Source organism: Anguilla rostrata, chromosome 4 (genome assembly GCF_018555375.3).
Source record: "Anguilla rostrata isolate EN2019 chromosome 4, ASM1855537v3, whole genome shotgun sequence".
Lineage (NCBI taxonomy): Eukaryota > Metazoa > Chordata > Actinopteri > Anguilliformes > Anguillidae > Anguilla > Anguilla rostrata.
In genome coordinates this window covers 26,803,801-26,825,224 of record NC_057936.1, presented here as the reverse complement: position 1 = coordinate 26,825,224, position 21,424 = coordinate 26,803,801, and the positions used below count along the sequence as shown (strand labels likewise).

The 21,424-nt window shown below is 44.2% G+C and overlaps 1 protein-coding gene across 4 annotated transcripts in view; it reads right to left on the bottom strand.

Annotated features, from left to right (window-relative positions):
- Window positions 1-21,424, bottom strand: part of lrp8 (low density lipoprotein receptor-related protein 8, apolipoprotein e receptor) — a 118,586-nt gene that overhangs the window by 59,632 nt on the left and 37,530 nt on the right. For all 4 annotated transcript variants that reach the window (XM_064331873.1, XM_064331874.1, XM_064331871.1 and 1 more), the window contains exon 3: window positions 1,015-1,137. In XM_064331873.1, the coding sequence (XP_064187943.1) occupies window positions 1,015-1,137 (123 nt within the window). The remainder of the gene's footprint in view (window positions 1-1,014; window positions 1,138-21,424) is intronic.

The window sequence follows — 21,424 nt, the reverse complement described above, 5'->3', positions numbered from 1 at the left end:
GCAACGACAGAATGCAATTTTTAAAGCAATCTACAAAAAAAACAGAGCTTGAAATGGAGAAATCTGTCTGACTGCGACAAGTTCAATAATTCTGACCTCCGGGTCCTCTGGAGAAATTCGTGTTTGCGCCTGGGAGCCCATTAAGTTCGCCGGCACACGTTTGGTCAGAAGCTGGCGTTGAGTGCAGACACAGGCCATTAGCCATGACTGTGGCCAGAATGGTATGAAACTTCATGTTCACAGGTAACCAGTCACCAGAAACCGGGGTGGACCCCTGAATAGCTGTCTGCCTTGATGACAGAGCCGCAGAAACGCAAGGCGCTCCCTGACGGCCTGTCTGTAGTATCTCTAGAACTGGCGCGGTTTAACAACTCTCAGATCCAGCTCTTCCCTGCGTGAGCATATACTGAAATGATTGTGTCAATCTGATTATCCCCACCAGGAAACAGATTCAGTTATAGAAACACATAAATTCTTAGACATGGTGCTGAATCAGTCAATCCCAATGAGGTCTTGCTCACCACTCTGGAGTAAACAATCAAATCAAATATGAATTTGAATGATTTATTTTTCTGATGCACTTTCCTAGCCACTGTGCAAAAAGCTGCTGAGTTGCTTTAGTTTTAAAAAAGGAGAAAAAAGCTCCCTGCTCTGCTTGTCTATCCCATAGCATGCCATGGTTCAATAGAAGTGGTGACCACACAGAAAAAGGCACTTCAAGGTCAGAGCCATATTCGCCTTCGATTTATTTGAGCTTTCGTAACATAACCAGTGAGGAAATTCCACTTTCAGCAGTGACAATGCAAATACCACAAACGCAAATGCACAATTCCACACCCCACAAACATGCAAACACAAATGCATAAAAATGCACACGCAAAAATAATTATACATGACCCAAACAAGTACATAAAAACAAGGAAAAAACTGTAGACAGATATGAACGAGCAAACAGAACTGTGCTTAAATATTGCCCAGGCCGCTGCACAGATGGGACGCAGTGCGGTCACTTACTGCAGGTGGAGTCTGCTTCATCTGAGCCATCAGGACACTCCGGCTCCCCGTCACACCGCCACCGAGCCGGCACACACTGCCCGTTCTTACAGGCAAAGTCCGTCGTGGCACACGTCTTCTTTGCTGCTCAGAGACAGAAATGACAGAGGACAGAGAGAAGACAAAGAGAAGAGAAAGAAAAAGAGAGGGGGGATGAGTTGAGGGTGTGTTACAGAACTTGGTCCCAGTCTGTGTATCATCAGTAGCCCTCGTAGTGATCAGCTGCAGCTGAAACTGCTGTGGTTCACACAATGAGGGGCTCTGCATTAGCCAGATGGCTGTTTCCAGCCTGTCATCATGTGGCAGTGAACATACAGTATGGTGTATGGAATTATCAAGGTCTAATTCATCCTGCATTTTGAGCTTAATGAAGGCACACTACATGATTTAGTATCAAGTATTCTAGTATTCGTACTAATACTAGTATTGGTATTCTGCCAGGTCTCAGGAGGATTTGAATGTAGTGTGCCTTCATCCATTAAATAAATCATATTTTTGAAAAAGATGCATGTGTTGTCAAAACATTTTTATTTAATTCTTTAATGTCCATTATAGTGAATGTTTTGGTATAGCAGACTATATGGTTAATGAGATTAAGCCCAGAGACTCATGTCCCTCCTGGGGACAAAAGTGAATTGTTGGGTCTTGGGAGGATATGACCTGGTAAGGATGCAGGGTCAGAGAATAGGTACAAACCACCCTATAACATGAAACTCAACTTTTCATAGCATTTGCACTCAACAACTTGCTTTTCAAATGCATTTATAAATATGTGTAAAAGGTTTTGTACGATATTCTGTTATGAGTGTGCACTATAATTCTCACTGTTTCTACAGTCCAGGCCCAAGGTCACTATCACGAAAAAAGTTTTTATCTTTCCTTTACATGTACTGGATGTAACCGAATTAAGAAAATCTTGGAAACAGTTGCATATTAAATTCTTGATCCAATTACATAATAGGAGCTGAAAAATGGCTTTTTTTCATTTCATGTATAGCCTAATTTGTGCACCGTCCTGCAGTAGGAAACAATGTTATCAGAAAGCTATTTAGAATCACGGTTGCCGAAAATAAGCTTTATCACAAACCCTCTCTCCACCAGCATCCCCCCCCCCCCCCACACCAAAAAAAACAAGTTAACATGTTTTTTATGCGTTTTACCGTGGGATGCTTTCAAGGCTTAAGGAAGAAGGATAAAATAATGGCTGTTCAAGGAGGCATTAGTGCCCTGTCCGTGAAAAAGTGGGAGTTATAAACACTGACAGGCTCTCAAATCACCGACAGAATGTGCCAGTGTGAGTCAGGTACTTCCAAGCCGGTGGAGCCAAACCGTCAGACGGCAATTAACTTCTTACCTTCTTATCTGACCCCCCCCAACCCAACATCACCACCTCACTTTAACAGTCTGGCCTGTATCTGGTAGTGTCTCTGAGGTAACTGTCTGCATGTAAGAAAAAGGCAGAAAAGGCAATAACGTGCCCCAGACATCAGCTAAATGCCACAGTGGTTATTGCTTTAATAAAACATCACCTCACAGAGGTTGAAAGAATAAAACGCAAGTTGGATTTACTCCTATAATATGCTCCCAATATTTACAATAGGCAATTCACAGGGAAGATGTAGTCTCCGGCCTTGTATTTTGTAAGTTAATGGTTAAAGAGCTGCGATATTAAAGCGCATAAAACACCGCAAATAATCCCAATGGGACTAAACATTACAGTTGTTTACTGCTCACTGCTCGGCTCATCCCATTGTTAACACAAAATATTTCAGTTAATATTTGTGTGATCCTCAATCACCCACTCACAGATATTATATTGGTAAGAAAGTGAGAAAAGCAGGTATGATTTATTAATTGGGGTATTAGATAAGGATACAAATGGTAAATGGCCAAAAAAAAAAAAAAACAGTGCGAGAGATTAAAGGATAAGTGTACACAGAAATTCCCCATAGTGGAATTGCTTCTCCCATGAGACTGGGCAAATCCAAGCCTGTGCCCTGATCACGGCAGTGGGATTTCGTCTAGCTCTCCTACATCGTCTGGGCCAAACAGCCACATAATAAGGCCCCGGTCTTGCTGCATAAACCCTGGAGGACAGCCATCACAGGGGGCAGACCTCCACAGAGGGGATGCTCACAGGGCTGGGCCTTTTCTCCAAAGAGGAGCGCTTACCCACTGAAGACCTGGCCTGTTTGCTCTGATCTCCTCCTGATAACCCACGGCGCCTGTGTTTGCTCTCCATCTCAAGGACAAACAGCAAACACAGCATACTGCCTTGCAACCGGCAAAACGGTTTACCAAGAGCAAGTTTTAGTATTGCAACGTATGATAATATGTTTATAATTATCTGGAGAAAAACTCTGCTGGAAGGTTTGCCAGATGCTGTTGGTTTGTGTATGTTTAAAGTCTCCAGTGGCTTCGCTGGCATTCTCATTTTGCGGGGCTTCTTAAAACTCAATGCAATGATTTGCCAGCTCCTTTCTCGATGCCAGATGAATCTGGACCATCCTCTTCAGCTCCCTGAAGGTTATGGAGATAATGACTTATGCATTAGCATCCTTTACCCAACACAATGCACACACAGGCTGTCTGAGATTCTCCCATAGGCCAAAAGAACCGCCACATTTCCAGACAGGCCAAGAAAGCTCAGAGAATCACGTCCACTCCCATTGGAACCATGAAGTCATTCGGTATTGGCTTGACTGGTGCAAAAAAACAGGTTTTTTTCTCATTCTAGCAGCAAGACAAATTAATTGGCAAAGGTCCATCCATGGTTTACCTGAGTGAAAATAACATTCAGAGCTAAGAGGCACTGACATTTTCCAGATTACATGGTCTAAGGGTCACAGTGATTACTGATAGGCTCTTTCTGACCCGTCATGTTTACAGAATGCAGGGTGTTCATTTAAGATGCTCAAAGTGTGGCAACAACTGAACTGCACTGGGAACATGACGAAGGACGAATGAAGAGGTGAAGGTCAAAGCCATTCAATTTCCTCACTTCATTTCCTCCACAAAGCCTGACAGTGGTACCAAAGGATCAAACATACTGCAACAGAAGATCAGTAGACAGTGTCTATGGCAGGTGTGTGGCTAAGCCCAGGGACTAACCCCTATTTATTGCACTGATCTATCATAAGTCACGGTCACCTTGTCAAACACTTGGACCGTGAAAAATGCTGTAAATATGGGCAGACTGCACACTGCTACATTTATTGCTTGCTTATATTGAAATAATTAAGGTTGATTTCAAAGCCTTCTGTAGATGAGGGAATGCACCCAATGCACCAACGCAAACTCGCCCTGCATTCATTTCTATGTGACCCTGTTTGGGGGGGCAGTGGTGGGGCAGGGAGGCGGTTGCAGGTGAGGGTGGGAGAGGATCTCCACTCGCTGACTGGCCTGATCAGAGCCAGGGAACAGAGCGTGTCATCACAAGGACCGTGTCATCACAAGGATCGAGCAGCAGGATTCAATAGAGGCCACGGCAGGGGGACTCCAGGGAGGAAACGCCTTTTTTCTGATTCTCACGGCGGACGGGAAGGAGGGGGGAGCCAGGAGGGGGCGACAGGGGGGAAAGTTGAAAGGTTCTTCAGAAGATTAAAGGGCTTCCAGGAGTAAACTGTAAACTGGAGACTTCAGCCTCTGGGAGGAGAGGCGGAGGAGAATAAGAAATATCTTGGGAAACTGCAGTCAGGAGCAGTGGTCATGAGCACAACAGAGGCGAGAGATATGAGGCCCCCTGTGGAGACAGACGTCCCAGAGGAGAGGGCTGGATCAACAGGCGAGCCACTACCAGAGGCATCTCTGAGCTCCTTCCACAGTCACACGGTCTGCCTTTCAAAAAGAAAACATCCCAATCTGCTAGGAGTCCACTGGGCCAAACAGCCAGATACACAGGGCAGCGACCCTTCCCTACCACTCATTCCTGAAAGACCAAACCTGGGCTACAGTGCCAAACAGAGTTCTACACACACTCAGCACAAACTGTACAGGAAGGAACCGAAAAGCACTTTGCAAAAAAAAAATGAAGCACAAATTTACTAAGAGCGCTACAACATCTTGCGCAGGTTTAATCCCTGTGCTTCAAAACCAAACAAATAAGTGGTGACAGCTAGATTTTTCTCAGAACCGAGGTGGATTTCAAAGGATTCTAAAGCACAAGTGAATATAAAGGTAAGCCGTTTTCAAACACACAGGCAAAGGCAGAGAATCACAAAGGTTAATCTCCCATCAACTCCCCTGCCTCCAAATGCTTTCCCTTTCTGCACGCTGTTTTGTTCGTGACTTCAATGACTCAGCAGTGCCCATGTGAGGAGATGGGGAGAGCTGTAGCACAAGGGACTCTTCAGGTTCACAGCAATGCTCTGTTTGGCCCTGCCAGTCGTGGGAGAGGGAAGCGGTAGCTGAGCCACTGTTTTTCCATTTGAAAAATAGACTGTAGCTTTTCTCCACTGCCGACTTGTTTTAGCTATCTGTCCCACAACGTGCTATAACTGTGACCATTACACTGTGGCCATGTGCATTCACCATAGACCATTACATAGCTATTAGGATGTGGTTTAATTCTGAGATCCAACATGGGATCAGGATAAAGAAGTGAACCAATTACTTGTTCCATCTGAATGCATTGGATGTGCGAGCAGCGTTATCAAAGTAATCACACTGTGGCCGTTAGCACGTGTCTAATATTCAGACTGTAATCATCTCTGATCATGTCATGGTCCGTATGACAGATCAGCAACTTTTCCATATCCTTGACAGCAATTTTAAATATACTTCAAAAGAATATTGCATTCCCTCTCATTTAAATCAATATAAATCGATTCAGTAAAACATCTGAGCCATATTTTTTTTCTCTTCCTGACAGTGTTTGCCTGAAGGTTTTGCATACCCCGCAAATAATTTGATTGTTGCCATTCAGCAGAATACATAATCAAATAGTTTGCATGCGGATTTTTCAAAGCATAGCTGTATACTCACTGGAAAGCTTTCTAATTACAATAAAAACAAAAGAGCTTTTGTTCAATGTTGACGGAATATAGCGGGAGTGAGAGGGAAGGCAGATGGCTGATTACCATGCATGGAGATGAAGTTAAGATCAAAATCAATCATATATATAAGATCAGCTTCAGTTAAGGCCAAGTCCCCTTCCCCCTCTCTTGGTCCTGAAGGGACATCAGCTCTCATAATTACTCTCAGGTGCACACGGGTTACCTGAGAAATTTAGAGATAGGGGAGTGGGAGAATACTAACATGTTATGAGAGAGTGGGAGTATTCTGACAGGTGTGAGAGAGTGGGAGTATTCTGACAGGTGTGAGAGAGTGGGAGTATTCTGACAGGTGTGAGACAGTGGGAGTATTCTGACAGTGGGAGATCCAGTGGAGTGAGATTCTGACAGGTGTGAGAGAGTGGGAGTATTCTGTCAGGTGTGAGAGAGCGGGAGTATTCTGCCAGGTGTGAGAGGGTGGGAGTATTCCGACAGTGGGAGTATTCTGACAGGTGTGAGAGAGTGGGAGTATTCTGTCAGGTGTGAGCGAGTGGGAGTATTCTGACAGGTGTGAGAGAGTGGGAGTATTCTGACAGGTGTGAGAGAGTGGGAGTATTCTGACAGGTGTGAGAGAGTGGGAGTATTCTGACAGGTGTGAGAGAGTGGGAGTATTCTGACAGGTGTGAGAGAGTGGGAGTATTCTGACAGGTGTGAGAGAGTGTGAGTATTCTGACAGGTGTGAGACAGTGGGAGTATTCTGACAGGTGTGAGAGAGCAGGAGTATTCTGCCAGGTTTGAGAGAGTGGGAGTATTCTGACAGGTGTGAGAGAGTGGGAGTATTCTGACAGGTGTGAGAGAGTGGGAGTATTCTGACAGGTGTGAGAGAGTGGGAGTATTCTGACAGGTGTGAGAGAGTGGGAGTATTCTGACAGTGGGAGTATTCTGACAGGTGTGAGAGAGTGGGAGTATTCTGACAGGTGTGAGAGAGTGGGAGTATTCTGACAGGTGTGAGAGAGTGGGAGTATTCTGACAGGTGTGAGAGAGTGGGAGTATTCTGACAGGTGTGAGAGAGTGGGAGTATTCTGACAGGTGTGAGAAGAGTGGAGATATGTCTGGCCATGGTTTCTCTGGGGGCGTCGGGGTCCAGTTGGCCTGCCGTCCTGTGCTGGAGGGATGCCTGCAGTCTGGAAGTGTCCTCCATTGACAGAGCCTGGTGGCATCTCGTGAGCGCTGCCTCCATCGATTGTACAACCTTCAGCCACCTGCGCCCCCCCCGACCACACCCCGCACATCCGGACCTACCCCACGATATTACCCCTTCACAGCCCCCCCCCCCCTACACCCATCACCGCCAACCCCTCCCTTACAGCCCATCTGCCCCACAGAATCTCCTTGATGGGTCAGCATTTTAATCACACCTCACAATCCCTCTTCTCCCTCCACCTCCTGCTTGGCGTCAGACCGGGATGTAAGCGATATGCCTGCTGTTACTGCCGGCCCATTTAGCTTCCCTGGGTCAACTTCATCACCGCCGCAGGCAAAGGCAGCGCTACAAGGCCTTGCCCCAAATGTGAGAATGCCATTTAAAACACTCCCCGCCAACCCCTGTGTGCCCTATGCCCAAGAACGGAGCTTACAAAGGATCGATCTCAGTGGCTGCAGAGCACCAGAGGGCCAGAGCTCCCCAGTGGCTGAGTGTGCAACCTTCTCATGCTGTGGAGCCATTTGCTGGGTTTTCAAAGTGCACCTCTACACATCACCCTTATCCATTCAAAAAAAAAAGCAGAGAGTTATGTTAAGTGGTAATGAGCCACGTGGTGTTCACGTGACCATATTAAAACTGAACAATCCGCCAGTTTTACACGGTTCAAATAACAACTGAAATCATGTGACCCCTAAGTAACTATTAAATGGCAAGAGCACAGTGTATTTTCTCCTTTCCTTTCCTTGGCTTAATAAGGGGGATATGATTGTACGTGTTTTAACCTTGATGGATAATGATTGTGTGTGCTCATTAATCAATGTGCCGCTATCTGCATGTATTTTTTTAGTGTTACCTGCCCAGGGAATACAGATGAAATTCAGCTTGACAGATAATTCTATGGCTGCAAAGTGGCTGTGGCACTGTCCTTGTTAAACCAATAAATAAATAAATAAATAAACAAATAAATAAAATAACAGTGCTTTTTTATGACATGAAAAATGAATCAGACTAAGATGACAAAAATGTTCTTCATTGGCATTTATGAGGGAGCTTTGATTTAAAGTGTTAACCAAAAGACAATAGAACGTACATTATGCTATTTTACCTTCATGAAGACAAAAGGCATCAAGATATGAAAGGAATAACAAGTACCAAAGAATCCTAAATTACACGAAACTCCATTTCACATAAAGCTGATCCCGAGTAATGAAAAATGACTTTTTCTAATGGAATAGGCAGGTATTGATTCTGCAATACCAGTACATGCAAAACAATTTTGCTTTTAGTAAAAAAAAAAAAAATGTAAAAAACAATGCACTGCAATCATCGTTTCTAATCATCACAGTGTGCGCTGTAAAACAAGACAAATTGCTGGCAGCTTTATTTATTGAAAGGCATAATAATAAAATCAGCACACAGACGGCGACGCTGGCAACAAAGCCAAAGCCTGGAGACAAAGGCGCGCTCAGATTTTCCCTACAGACAAAAAGGAATTAATTTCAACTTACAATTACCTGCCACAGGAAAGCGGTACAGCACACAAAGCATTATCAGTCTCAAAGGGAGGCCAGTAAATCTAACGGGGAAAAAAAAAACACAACCTGCTGCCTCGACTTGCCAGGATTTCAGCGACAGCAAGATGTAATTATTTTCTGTGAGGGAGAACGGCGTCTCTCCAATCGAGAAAGGGCTGCTCCGTGATGCTGGCGATCTAAATCTCACTCTTTTAATTTTTTTGCCTGTCCCTTTGCCACGCCCGGCTTTACCCTGTTCTGTGCCTGCTCTCCTCTCTCTCTCTCTCCTTTGTCTGCGCAGGTGTATCTTTACACCCGATTCTGCAGCGGCGGCGCTCCACCTGGCCGCGAGTCATCGCTCACTGCCAGGGCCGCGCCCGCCCCTGCTCCCGGCCGCGCGGGAGCCGCTGACGCGCCGGGGAGCGCCGCGCTCTCAGCCCTGATCTATTAGCCGCGCATGAGACCTGGCACTTTTCACCGGCGGTTTGGTCTCTGCCGCTGTGTTTGCTGTTGCCATCAATACAAGCGGGGGCAAAAAAAAAAAAAATTATCGCCCAGACTTTACGGAGCCCTGCTTTTTCACCAACCGAAGACCCCGATCTTAAACCGGAACGCTCATCATCGGCAGTAAGCGCGGACAAAGCAAGGCTTGTGCCTTATTGTTAATAAGCCGCCATTTACAGCTGGCTGAGCTGTGCGGCTGAAAAAAGTCACAAACGCAATTCAGCTGTTCTCTGTCCTAAGAGCTTAAGTCAGAGCAGACATGTCTCTCTGCTAATCCCTCACACGGTTTCATGTTGCTCATTATTGACTGAGGATGAATTTACACAATAGTTAAGCTTTTTAATAGTGCTACAAAGCCTAATGATTTTGGGTTTCGGGGGAGATATTTGGAGAGGCATTTCCTGCGTATAGCTTATGGCCATGCAGACTAAATTTATTTGCTTTTCAAAGAAGAAAAATGAACATATCCCAGTCGATGAGCGAGATCTACACTTTGAATTTCGGCAATACGCTTGCAGGTGACCAATGCAAATGCGGTACATTTACAATTTTGAGATTTTCATATTGTTTCCTGTGAGACATAGACCACTGTGAGGTCTTTGTGTCTTTGTTGATATTTACAAGTAATCTATGATGGAAGAGGATAAATCCTGAGAAAAGTTAAACACACCAACAGAGCCAGTTAGAACATAAAGGAGCAGCCATGAATGGTGAAAAGGTTTTTCCTCAGGGATCTGACTGCTGTTGACTGAGAGATTGTCAGGATTCAGTCTGAAAAGGTAGAGGAAAGTAAATGAAGCCCTGAGGAAAAAAAAAAGCAGAAACGCCATGTTTTCTTTCAGGTGGAGATTTAAAGGGATGATGTATAGTTATGTAGCATTGTTGGCTGATTTTAATCAGCGTGGGTATCAGAGCACGCCGGCAGAATAACAGTTCACTAACTTCCTCTCCTCGAATGTTTTCCAGTCACCTAGGCGTATCCAAGACAACTCTAGCCATCTGAATACAAATGAATCCCCCCCATGTCACAATGTCACACGCCGCCCGCGCTCTCTGACTTCTCATTCCCCCACAGCTGATGTGAGTATGCTCCCAGACTACAACAGCTCAGGTCCTGTTCCAGATTCAAAATGTCTGCCGCAATATGAGGTCACAAAAGACCCATTCGCCTCCTCTCTGCAGTGTATATGAAAGCCAACCCAATGGGTGCCTCTTCTGACATGACAGGATTGGACAAGAGGCGCAGGGTTCACCCTCTTTGTCCGGTAGACTGCCAGTAGGACGAGTTTGCCTTGTGTCCCCCTGAATTGGGACCGTGAACAAAGGCCACCTCATTGACGTCCGAGATGCAAATCGTTCATCAAAGTTCATCACAGTCCGACTCCAGTTAACAAAATTCAGAGAAAACTCCCTTTATCCCCGCTCCCTTTCTTTCCCGGCCTGCGTTTTCATTCTGTGTTCGGCAGGGGGCCTGGCAGGAGTCCCCGCCAAATTGGGCTCGGCGGCCATCAAAAGCGCCCGTAGCGGGTGGGGGCTGCTAAGATCAATGCCTCTGTCCCTAGCAGGTGAGCCGTTTTAATATTTCCACTGACTGGCTTCCCCAGCTAAGGGGGCTTAGAGGGGGTTGAACTCTGGCTTTCGGAGATAACCGCTTTAAATACAAAATAAAATGAAAGGAAAATAACTCTTTAAAGGGCAACTAGCCTTATTCTCTGAAGAAAATACGTTTTCAAAAAAAGAAAAAAGAAAACGCAGGACAAAGGTTTATCAGAGGCACTAAGAATGCTTCAATCACCCTTCTCAGAACCATCTCTGGTTTAGGAGATTAGTACACACATACAGGCAAGCATTTAACCCAGGCTTAATTTCCAAATATTAGACTGTTTTAGGAAGACCTAAGAACACATATAAAACTTTAATTAGATACAAGGATCAAATAATGTGCCATAGTGTATGTCAAGCCCTGACCACTGCTCTAAAGCAATCCTTGATATCTTCTGTTGTACTTGACAGATCACAGATTAGAGGCATATTACAATCTTGCATACAATTTGCTGGGATCTATACACAAATCCTCTGTCCACAGAGGAAATGTAACCTGTATTGTCAGTAAGCAGCCTGTCCCGTTTTCTCATTCGCTCATCATAGTTATCTTGCTTAGAATTCAGACAGTTCCTTTTCAAGCTACATCAGGGAATCTCCATTGATTTCTGTCTTCAAATCCCTTCTTAAACCTTCTTTGATTTGGCATTAGATGTTTGATTCAAGACTAGAAATGCCCTTGGAGTATCACATATTTCTTAGGAGAAGGTGCTCTGTGTTCTCAGGGCTGTACCGCATCAGGGAAAAGGCCCATCGGTGTGACTCTGGGACGTCCAGCACACCCCAGATCCCTGATGCCTGACCCTGGGGAGAGGGGGGGGGGGGGGTGGGCACACTGGCCCAGTCTCTGGGTTTACTCTGGAGCAGAGCGGCAGGAGCGGGAGAGGGACGGCGGGGCCGGCGCTCGGAGCAGGAAACACTGCGCCTCTGTCCTGCACTGCGACATGCCGGGAATGAGAAAGAGGGCCGCCCGGACGCAGCCCCGCGCGGCGCATTGGTAACGGTGCGGCGCTCCATTGTTCGCGGCGGCGCTTTTGGCGAAGGCCCCCCCTCGCCCCTGATGAATACGGACATCCGTACGAGAGGGCCGCCACGGCATCCCGAAGCGTCGGGAGCGAGGGGAGCCCTGCGCCGTGGGAATAATTTACGGCGCTGTCAGAGCCGACGCCATTCACCGCATCGGAAGGCGCTCCGCGAGCACTCTCCCACGCTGCAGGGACAGCCGCAGCGCCGCGTACTCAAATAAATTATTGAGCATTTTTGGAAAGAAAAAAAATGAGGTATTACTGGGGAAGTGGGGAGAAAATTGTGCAGGACAAAGGAAATCTATCAGCACTGGGATTGGTGTTGATCTTGCCTGAGTGAGTGAGTGAGTGAGTGCAGCTCATTGTCTTTTCGGTGTTTGTTTTCCCGCACTGAAGGTAAAGAGTAAACCCCAATCTGTGGCTTTAACGTCCCTGCTTTAACACCCAGCCTCTCCCTGGGCCACTCTGCCCCATGAAAGGAGGAATATGGCATTGCTGTCAATGCTTGGTTTCAACGGCAGATTTGTATCTTGCATAATAACTCTAACCTCAGTGCTACAGAAGCTTAACTGTATCAGCTGAAATTGGTTCTGTGAAGCCAATCGTTCTTGATAGCAATGGATTGCTTGGAAGCACACAGACTATAAAAGCAAAGATTTTCTGCCAGAAGTTGCTATAAATAAACTGCATTCAGAATCTTGAGTGTTATTAGACTGCGTAAACAGACAGCATTTGGTTGTAATGCACATACATTGTATCTAAAGTACGCTTTAAGGTTTAAGCCACTTTGCACAGCTTTGCAACCATATCATGCCATTTGGAGAAACATATTTTTCTCAACAAGATACAACAGGCTGCAAGTGTTTACACTGTACTCTACTCGGCTGCATTGTTGCTGTAATTGGCCTTACCTTCGTATGCTAAGCTGTGGAGTGTTTTTTGCAGTCTGTATTTACAGTCTTCCATACTATAAGAGGTTTTTACCATTCAAAGTATGTCTGAACAATAAATGGAAAGTGTGCTCCTTCAAAGTGGTCATGAGTAAAGTCAATAACAAACCACTAAACCAATGAAAACAAACATGAATTCTATCTTCAAAAATACTACTACACAATTGTATGCACTCCCTATGTACTGTACTGCCATATTCAATTTTTCACCAGAGTGAGACTTGAAATGGAAAGAAAAAGTTCTGCCTTTATTTTTCACTTCAGTTACAATATGAAAAGTTTCAGCTCATTAAAATTCATGGACTTTTTCTCAGTGGAAATTATCCAACCGAAGGAGCTGCAGCCAGAGAGTGTTTCTGATGACCTCAAAATGAGGTATAATGTGAAGAAAGTACTGTCACATACTGTACCCTTCCCACACAACTGAGAACTCTCCGTAACCAATTCACACCTACATCCGCTTTAATCCACCTTCAATTAGTGAACAACCGCGCTGTGCAACCCTGGCTTAAACCGATCTTTTTCTGAAGCAGACCTTGAGAAGAACACCTGCGAACTCTCTTCATCAGCTGTGGTGTTTAATATACAGCAAAATCAAATATCTTCTCCATTTTTAGCTTTTAAGGGTGAGTTCATTTTTCCCCCAAGTGCTCTGACAGTGCTGGGACATTAAGCACCTGGGACTCGTTTGGACTGAGATGCGAGGCGACGCTGCATGCTGCCATTCCCCTCTGTACACTGCACGCTGCCATTCCCCTCTGTACACTGCACGCTGCCATTCCCCTCTGTACACTGCACGCTGCCATTCCCCTCCGTACACTGCACGCCGCCATTCCCCTCTGTACACTGCACGCTGCCATTCCCCTCTGTACACTGCACGCTGCCATTCCCCTCTGTACACTGCACGCTGCCATTCCCCTCTGTACACTGCACGCTGCCATTCCCCTCTGTACACTGCACGCTGCCATTCCCCTCTGTACACTGCACACCGCCATTCCCCTCTGTACACTGCCATTCCCCTCTGTACACTGCACTCTGCCATTCCCCTCTGTACACTGCACGCTGCCATTCCCCTCTGTACACTGCACGCTGCCATTCCCCTCTGTACACTGCACGCTGCCATTCCCCTCTGTACACTGCACGCTGCCATTCCCCTCTGTACACTGCACGCTGCCATTCCCCTCTGTACACTGCACGCTGCCATTCCCCTCTGTACACTGCACGCTGCCATTCCCCTCTGTACACTGCACGCCGCCATTCCCCCCTGTACACTGCACACTGCCATTCCCCTCTGTACACTGCACTCTGCCATTCCCCTCTGTACACTGCACACCGCCATTCCCCTCTGTACACTGCACGCTGCCATTCCCCTCTGTACACTGCACGCTGCCATTCCCCTCTGTACACTGCACGCTGCCATTCCCCTCTGTACACTGCACGCTGCCATTCCCCTCTGTACACTGCACGCTGCCATTCCCCTCTGTACACTGCACACTGCCATTCCCCTCTGTACACTGCACGCTGCCATTCCCCTCTGTACACTGCACGCTGCCATTCCCCTCTGTACACTGCACGCCGCCATTCCCCCCTGTACACTGCACACTGCCATTCCCCTCTGTACACTGCACACCGCCATTCCCCTCTGTACACTGCAAACCGCCATTCCCCTCTGTACACTGCACACTGCCATTCCCCTCTGTACACTGCACGCTGCCATTCCCCTCTGTACACTGCACGCTGCCATTCCCCTCTGTACACTGCACGCTGCCATTCCCCTCTGTACACTGCACGCTGCCATTCCCTTCTCTACACTGCACGCTGCCATTCCCCTCTGTACACTGCACGCTGCCATTCCCCTCTGCACACTGCCATTCCCCTCTGTACACTGCACGCTGCCATTCCCCTCTGTACACTGCACGCAGCCATTCCCCTCTGTACACTGCACACTGCCATTCCCCCCTGTACACTGCACGCTGCCATTCCCCTCTATACACTGCACGCTGCCATTCCCCTCTTTCCCCAAGCCTCACTCAAGCAAGAAACCTTCTCCAACCTCGCCCAGGCACGGCACACGCGTTCCATTTAACTCCTTTATGTCAAAGGCAGCTTATAGATCTTAATTACATTACCGCAAGCCGTACAGAAAGCGCTCAAAATTGGGGAAATGTGAAATTGAAATGGAATGGCATTATATTAATTAAAGGTGAATGTAATCCTAGAACTTCTGAGTTAATTTGTTTTACGAAAGCACATTATGCACTCATGTAGTTGGAGGATAATGTGTGTATACAGAGAGGGGGAAAGGGGCAGTCCTGCAGGAAAAGGAGAGGAGAAGATGTGAAAATGGAGCAAAGAAGAGGGGAAGAACAATGAAGAGGGCAGATAAAACTGAAATAACTGTGTATCGCTCTGATTCAGAGAAACGCATACGTGCACAATGGGCCCTGATTAATACCACACCATTCAGAGTAATTTCATAAAATGGCCACGGAGCTTTAAGTAGGCAAGAGACACTGTCTCACTGTAAATTAGAGATTTAATACATTGTTGTGGTGAATCATAAGGAGTTATTGAATAAATTCAATAAAAACATTCCCTATAAGAGTTACTGTATGCCTAAGTCTCAAACTACGAAGCAGTCAAGCGAAAATGATTCAAACATAATTTTCTCATCCCTCTTCCAAATGTTCATTAATTCAACATTCAAGAAGAGAAAACACTTGCAAGCAGTTTGCTATAAATGAGTCGTAATCCTGTTGGCAAGCTGAAATCCAATATACTTCCTTCAATTACGCATTGCTGAGGATATACTGCATTTACTGCTGTGTGCTTCCTCTTTGCATAAATCATTCGCACATGTGGCCCATTTCCATTCTTTATAAAATGTGAAATGAAAAGTCCACCTTAAGAGAGATGTGCTTTTTAGTTTGTGATATGCAGTGCTTCCTCAAGCGCTGTTCCATCAAGGAGAACACTGCTTTAGCAGTAGTTTGTCTAATTTGGACTGTGTCTTTAATCCACCTGACCCTCTTTGCAAATGTTGCACATTTAAACAATGACCCTCACAGTACACTACAGTGTAGTACACACACAGTTAAATCGACGCTTACACAGTACAGTACATATGGCCCTGATGGTCCAGAGAGCAGGACCATGTGTACTCAGTTAGAGATGAATGAGCACTAGACACTTTACTGTGTACTGTACAGCATCTGTCCCATTGCTATTCAGGGAGTGTACTTTTATGTGGTAGATTGTAAAACGTTCAATCGGATATTGTTGTGACCCAAAAAGATTTATTGATAGAACGTTGCTCAACCACCTCCTCCCCACAATCCCCCAAATTCCCAAAAACAAATTATTTTAACCAAATTTCAACAATAAACGTGATAAATAAAATAATTTATCTGAAAGCAATAAAAGTTTCTTCCAAAACAGTGCTCACTCTAGAATTATAAAAATTTTAATTACAAATAAAATTGCAATCATTCACAAAAATGCAAGAAAAGGAAACAAAACACAGATCTGTGCAGCATGTGAACTCCGTCACCCTGCTGTGAACATGCTGACACTGTTTCGTGGCCATTGTGTATAATCACTGAGCCCCATGCCAAGCAGCGTGACACAGTTAGAACCTTCAACCCCAAGATTAATGCAGCCCCCAAAAAAGGAGCCCAGGACTCCAGAAAGCCCTCCCCCTTCAGCCAGGGCCTCACGCCCCCTTCCACAGTACGCCTCTGCTCTAGTACCGTGTATGATTAGGCAGTACCGAAGGTAACACCGCTAACCCTATATGGGTACCTGCGCTGGTCATGTCTACAACCGAAAGAACTGGGCATTTCAAAATGCAATGAGAAACTTCAAAATAGAACCACGTAGTTTCATGTGACGTGGTTAATTAATCTGTGCATATTGATTGATATTCAGTTACACAAAACAGGAAGTACAAATTAATTAACTGTAACACATGCAGTCTACTTCTGTGTACATAACACAGACCCGAGTCAGAGAAAATAACCTGCTCATCACTGACGCAATTACCATAGTATGTTCTGAAAAAATGTGAATGCAAAGATGCGTTGGGAAATTACTGATATGGAGAATCTCGCTTCTAAAAAATTCTGCCTGCAAGACGAGGAAATAATAAATTAATCAACTGCTTTTTAATAATAGCATAGTTCTGCTTTGTTGCCTAAAGTGTATCTGCGGAAATGAAATAACTGATGTCTTATTTATATGCATTGTGTGTCCAAGACGCCATGACTTATCCATATCTCCACTTGATCTGGGAGTTTTTAAGATTTCTCAGTTTGTAAATGTGCCTCTTACTCCCCAAAAACAAAAAAAAAATTCAAGTACAGCTGTTATGAATGCAGTAAGGGAACTTTTTGGTTCTGAAAGGTATTAATGACAATGAATTCTATTGCTGGCGATAAGCAGCTTAATGGGGTAACCGTGTGATAAGCACATTCTCTTCAGCACTACAAGACAAATGGTGTCATTATTCTTGTCTGAAATGAGGAAGTGTAGTTTATACAGGACATTGTGCATCTTGTTTTGCAAATAAGATGGTAATGGACTTTCATTTCAAAATGATGAATATGTCAGTGAATTCAAGGCTAGCTTTGTGCACTAGGCATACATATTTGTGGGTTCACCCAAAATGGTGGAGAGATGTACACTGACTGTCAAAAGTGGCAAAATAGGGACAACCCACAGAGAAATGAGATTAGGAACACATGGCCTGAAAATAAAATGTAAAAATCCAAAGGAACATGCTTTTAAATATTTATATAAGTGATAATGAATGCAGAATGTTTACCATTGAGACAATGCAAATAAACAAGAACACACAGTTTACAGTGAAACTTCATCATCGATTAATATATGTACATATATAAACAGCAAAAGTTTTAAGTTTTAAGTATAGACACAATCCCATACCAATTAAAGCATGTTATCTCACAACTGTTATGACTAGTGAAAACCTGTTGATGGTTTGTTAAAGCTAGGGAATTAAATACACATTACATCTCCACTCTGACAGCACCCACCAATGACACAGCTTGTGCTTATTGAACCAAACAGCTTATGACACAGACGGGTTTAGCCAACCTGGAGTCAGTATTTGGAGGGGGGGGGACCATCATTGTAGTATACAGATCTCTCAAAGCCAGATGCAGATATTTGTTTCCAGTGGCCTTTACAGAGCAATGCTAGTTTAGTTTTCAGATTATCCTTGCCAGAGCAAACAGAAAAGCACAAATCCTTTGGAGCAAATCTCAAAGCAAATGGAGCAGGAGTGATTTTCAAAGTGAGGTGATGACACGGGCAGCCAGCTCTCAGACTCATATTTCCAGGGCCCCTTGGCTAATTTCAGTGTGCGATGCAAAAGACAGAAACCCCTCCACGTTTTCACATGGAGCTGAAAAACAATGGTGACTTTGGCAGGCTGTTCAGCTGGCAAAATGCAATTAGGAATCCTGAAAGCTTGAAGGGACCCAGTGTCTTATCTTGGCCCTGGATCGCTCACAGACCTCAGAGACACAGAACTGTGAGAAAAGATGAGGCCGGCTTTGACAACAACTCCGATAAAACCAGGGGTCTCATTTACAAAAGATTCATACGCACGGATTTGATCCTAAACGAACGTGAACATCAATGCACAAATTGATACTTATAAACGTGATGTGAAAATGTTCTTATGCGTACAGTACGCAAACTCCAGAGTATGTGTACAAACCTTTCCTTGCGGCTATGCGGCTGTACAGCACGCTCAACACATTTATTTTCAGACAAAAATAATATTTTTCCGAGCCCTTCGCATATTTAGATGCATCTTAGACCATGCACACGATCAGATTTAGATTCATTTTTGTGATAAGCACTGTGGGATGCAATGTTGTGGGCCATTAACTAAGCTATAAGACAGTTAACATGATCAAGTGTGCATGCATTTATGAAATATAGAACAGCCTGATGATAATGATAATTGTTTGATATACAGAAACACTATATAGTTGAGAGCAATATAGAGAGTGAGCAACAGAAGGCTTGTATTGATGACCGTCAGGACAACTCACGTATTTAGATTAAATATTTTAATTAATATGTAAGTCCATTTATTGGTTTGGTGCTGAATGGATCTGCTTCAGGTACTACAGTGCACACATGAGTGAGCACTACCCTGTCAAATAGGGAGCACGATACATCTCCCCTGCTAAGCAGGAAGAATACCAGGAACCCACCCCCACCCCCACCCAGTACCTAGAAGCAGATCCAAACAACAGGTGGTGCAGGGGTGATAGATGGTGAGCGCAATTCTGCACAGTAGCAAGTGAAGCATCCAAAAGCAGCGCAGGCAATCAGAAGCACTGGAGAGGTTTGACTGCTGTTTTAAAAAGGTACTCCATTGGTGACGTGAGCATGTGATTGGAAGGGTATAAGAAAATGTGTTGTGTGTATGTGATTGGTTGATTATGGAAATGTGCGAGAATTTGATTGCTAAGGCCGACTGTTTTTCAGCTGCAGCAAGAGTTTCAGCCCAAACTTGCTTTGCGCATTCCACGTGCATCACTCATCAGTTCTAGCATTAATCTATGCAAAACTTAAATGAATAACATTAACACTGCTGCAAACTATCAAAAAATAAAGATGCAAAATGGCTATATGTCAATTTTGTATCACATGACAATGGATTCACAGGGAGTATATGGCAGAAACCACAGCCATTCAAAGATATTGAGGGTGTCCAGTGGGTGGAGTTCATAATCTCATTCACATGCAAACAATTTTAGGAGATTTCTGATTTATAAACAGATCATGTGTAGGAAGGATTCAGGAATATTTTTTTGTGTGTAAGGACATTTTATAAATCATTCATTTTCATAATAGCTCATAATCATTCACTGTAGGAAATGATTTGCAGGCTCACATTCACGATTAATTCCAAGACAATTCCAAGGTTTTTATAAATTAGGCCTCTATTATAATCTTTATTATAATGACAGAAACATTGTTTTCACTTTCCTTGCGCCTGTGCTTGCTTGTCTGCCCCCTGGTCTTTTCTTTTTGCCCCAGAGGGCAGCAGTAGGGATGAGCACACAGTGAGGCTGCTGCATTGAATTCTGGGACATTTTATTCCCATGAGAGCATAAGCGTTTACAAAGAAGGGCAAGCAGTGCCAACATGAACATCTTTGTCCACAATCAAACCCCAACCTTTCCCCGTTGCGCAGCAGCAAAGTGGTCCTTCTGCCTCTGAATATCCTAAAGTCACTGCTCTGTGTTCTTCACTCCCTTCAGTCCTGCTCCAAATGATACCCAGTAAACCAAATGACTTCTGTTTTCCATTTACGAGACAAAAACTACTGATGCTGGTTCAAGTAAAAGATTACTGGGCCAGCTTAACTGAATTGGCCATACCAACAATCAAATACAATTTCAGAATCCTATATAAGGAAAACAGAAAACAAATTTAAGAACATAATTATATCCCTGGACTCAATGAAGGAAAACAATACAAACTATTTGTATAGCTGTAATGATATAGTATATCCTGCACTAATATGTTAGAAATTGTAGGTACTGGTCTCTGAACTAAGAGTGCTGTAGAGCCACTTGCTGTTTAGGCATTATCTTAAAAGTAGCTTTATTTAATGTTCTCTTTTACTGCCAGGGGTGTTTCAAATTTCGACAAGTAACTTCCCATTAATTAACTGATAATTATGTACCTTGCATTTAAATAATGTGTACAATGACTTGTTAACCCAAAACAAATACTATGACAATTCCTGCAGGTCAAATGAAAGCACGGTTTCAAACAGTTTCAAGCACACAGTCCAACCCATTATACTTCTCTGTTTCAAAGTAAATATTTTATCAAAACAAAAACCCAAGAGGGATGTTCTTTGAACATTTTATTTTGAAAATAAAATCAATGGCATTTCATCTGTTTTATTCATTTGTCAAGCCAGGTTTTTTCAATAACGTTCTTCAGTTAGTTTACAGCTTTTTTCAACATAAAATATGGTGGATGATATAATTATTTGAAATGCGGTGCCTTGAAAGGGCATCCAAATTCAGATTTCATTCTGTGTAATATTTTATTTAAAAACCCTGAAACTAAAATTAAATATTTTAAGGTGACACTGGTTTTAAGTCAGAAAATATTTTTCTGAAAAATAAAGAACTGAACTATGCTGTTTGCGTAAGTATTCAACTTCTGTTCTCTGGAGGGTCCATGTTTACAAAGATCAAAATAATTGCCCTAAGACACAATTGCATTACCATTGGCTTCTTCCTGTGAACCATGAGGCATTAAAGTAACTCAAGTTTTCTGGATAAAAACCCTGGTCTGTTTAAGGATTGTTCAAGCTGTGAATCTATGAGAAAGCTGTGAAAAGTAATACAAAAGCATAAATTAGGAAAAGACTACAAAATAATATACAAGTGTTTGGTTATCCCAGTGAGTACTGCTGGATCAACAGTAGGAAGTGGAAGAAGCACAGGTACTGCCTAGAACAGGTCATCCTTCAAAACTCAGCATCCAAGCAAGGAGACCTGTGGCAGAAGACATGGAG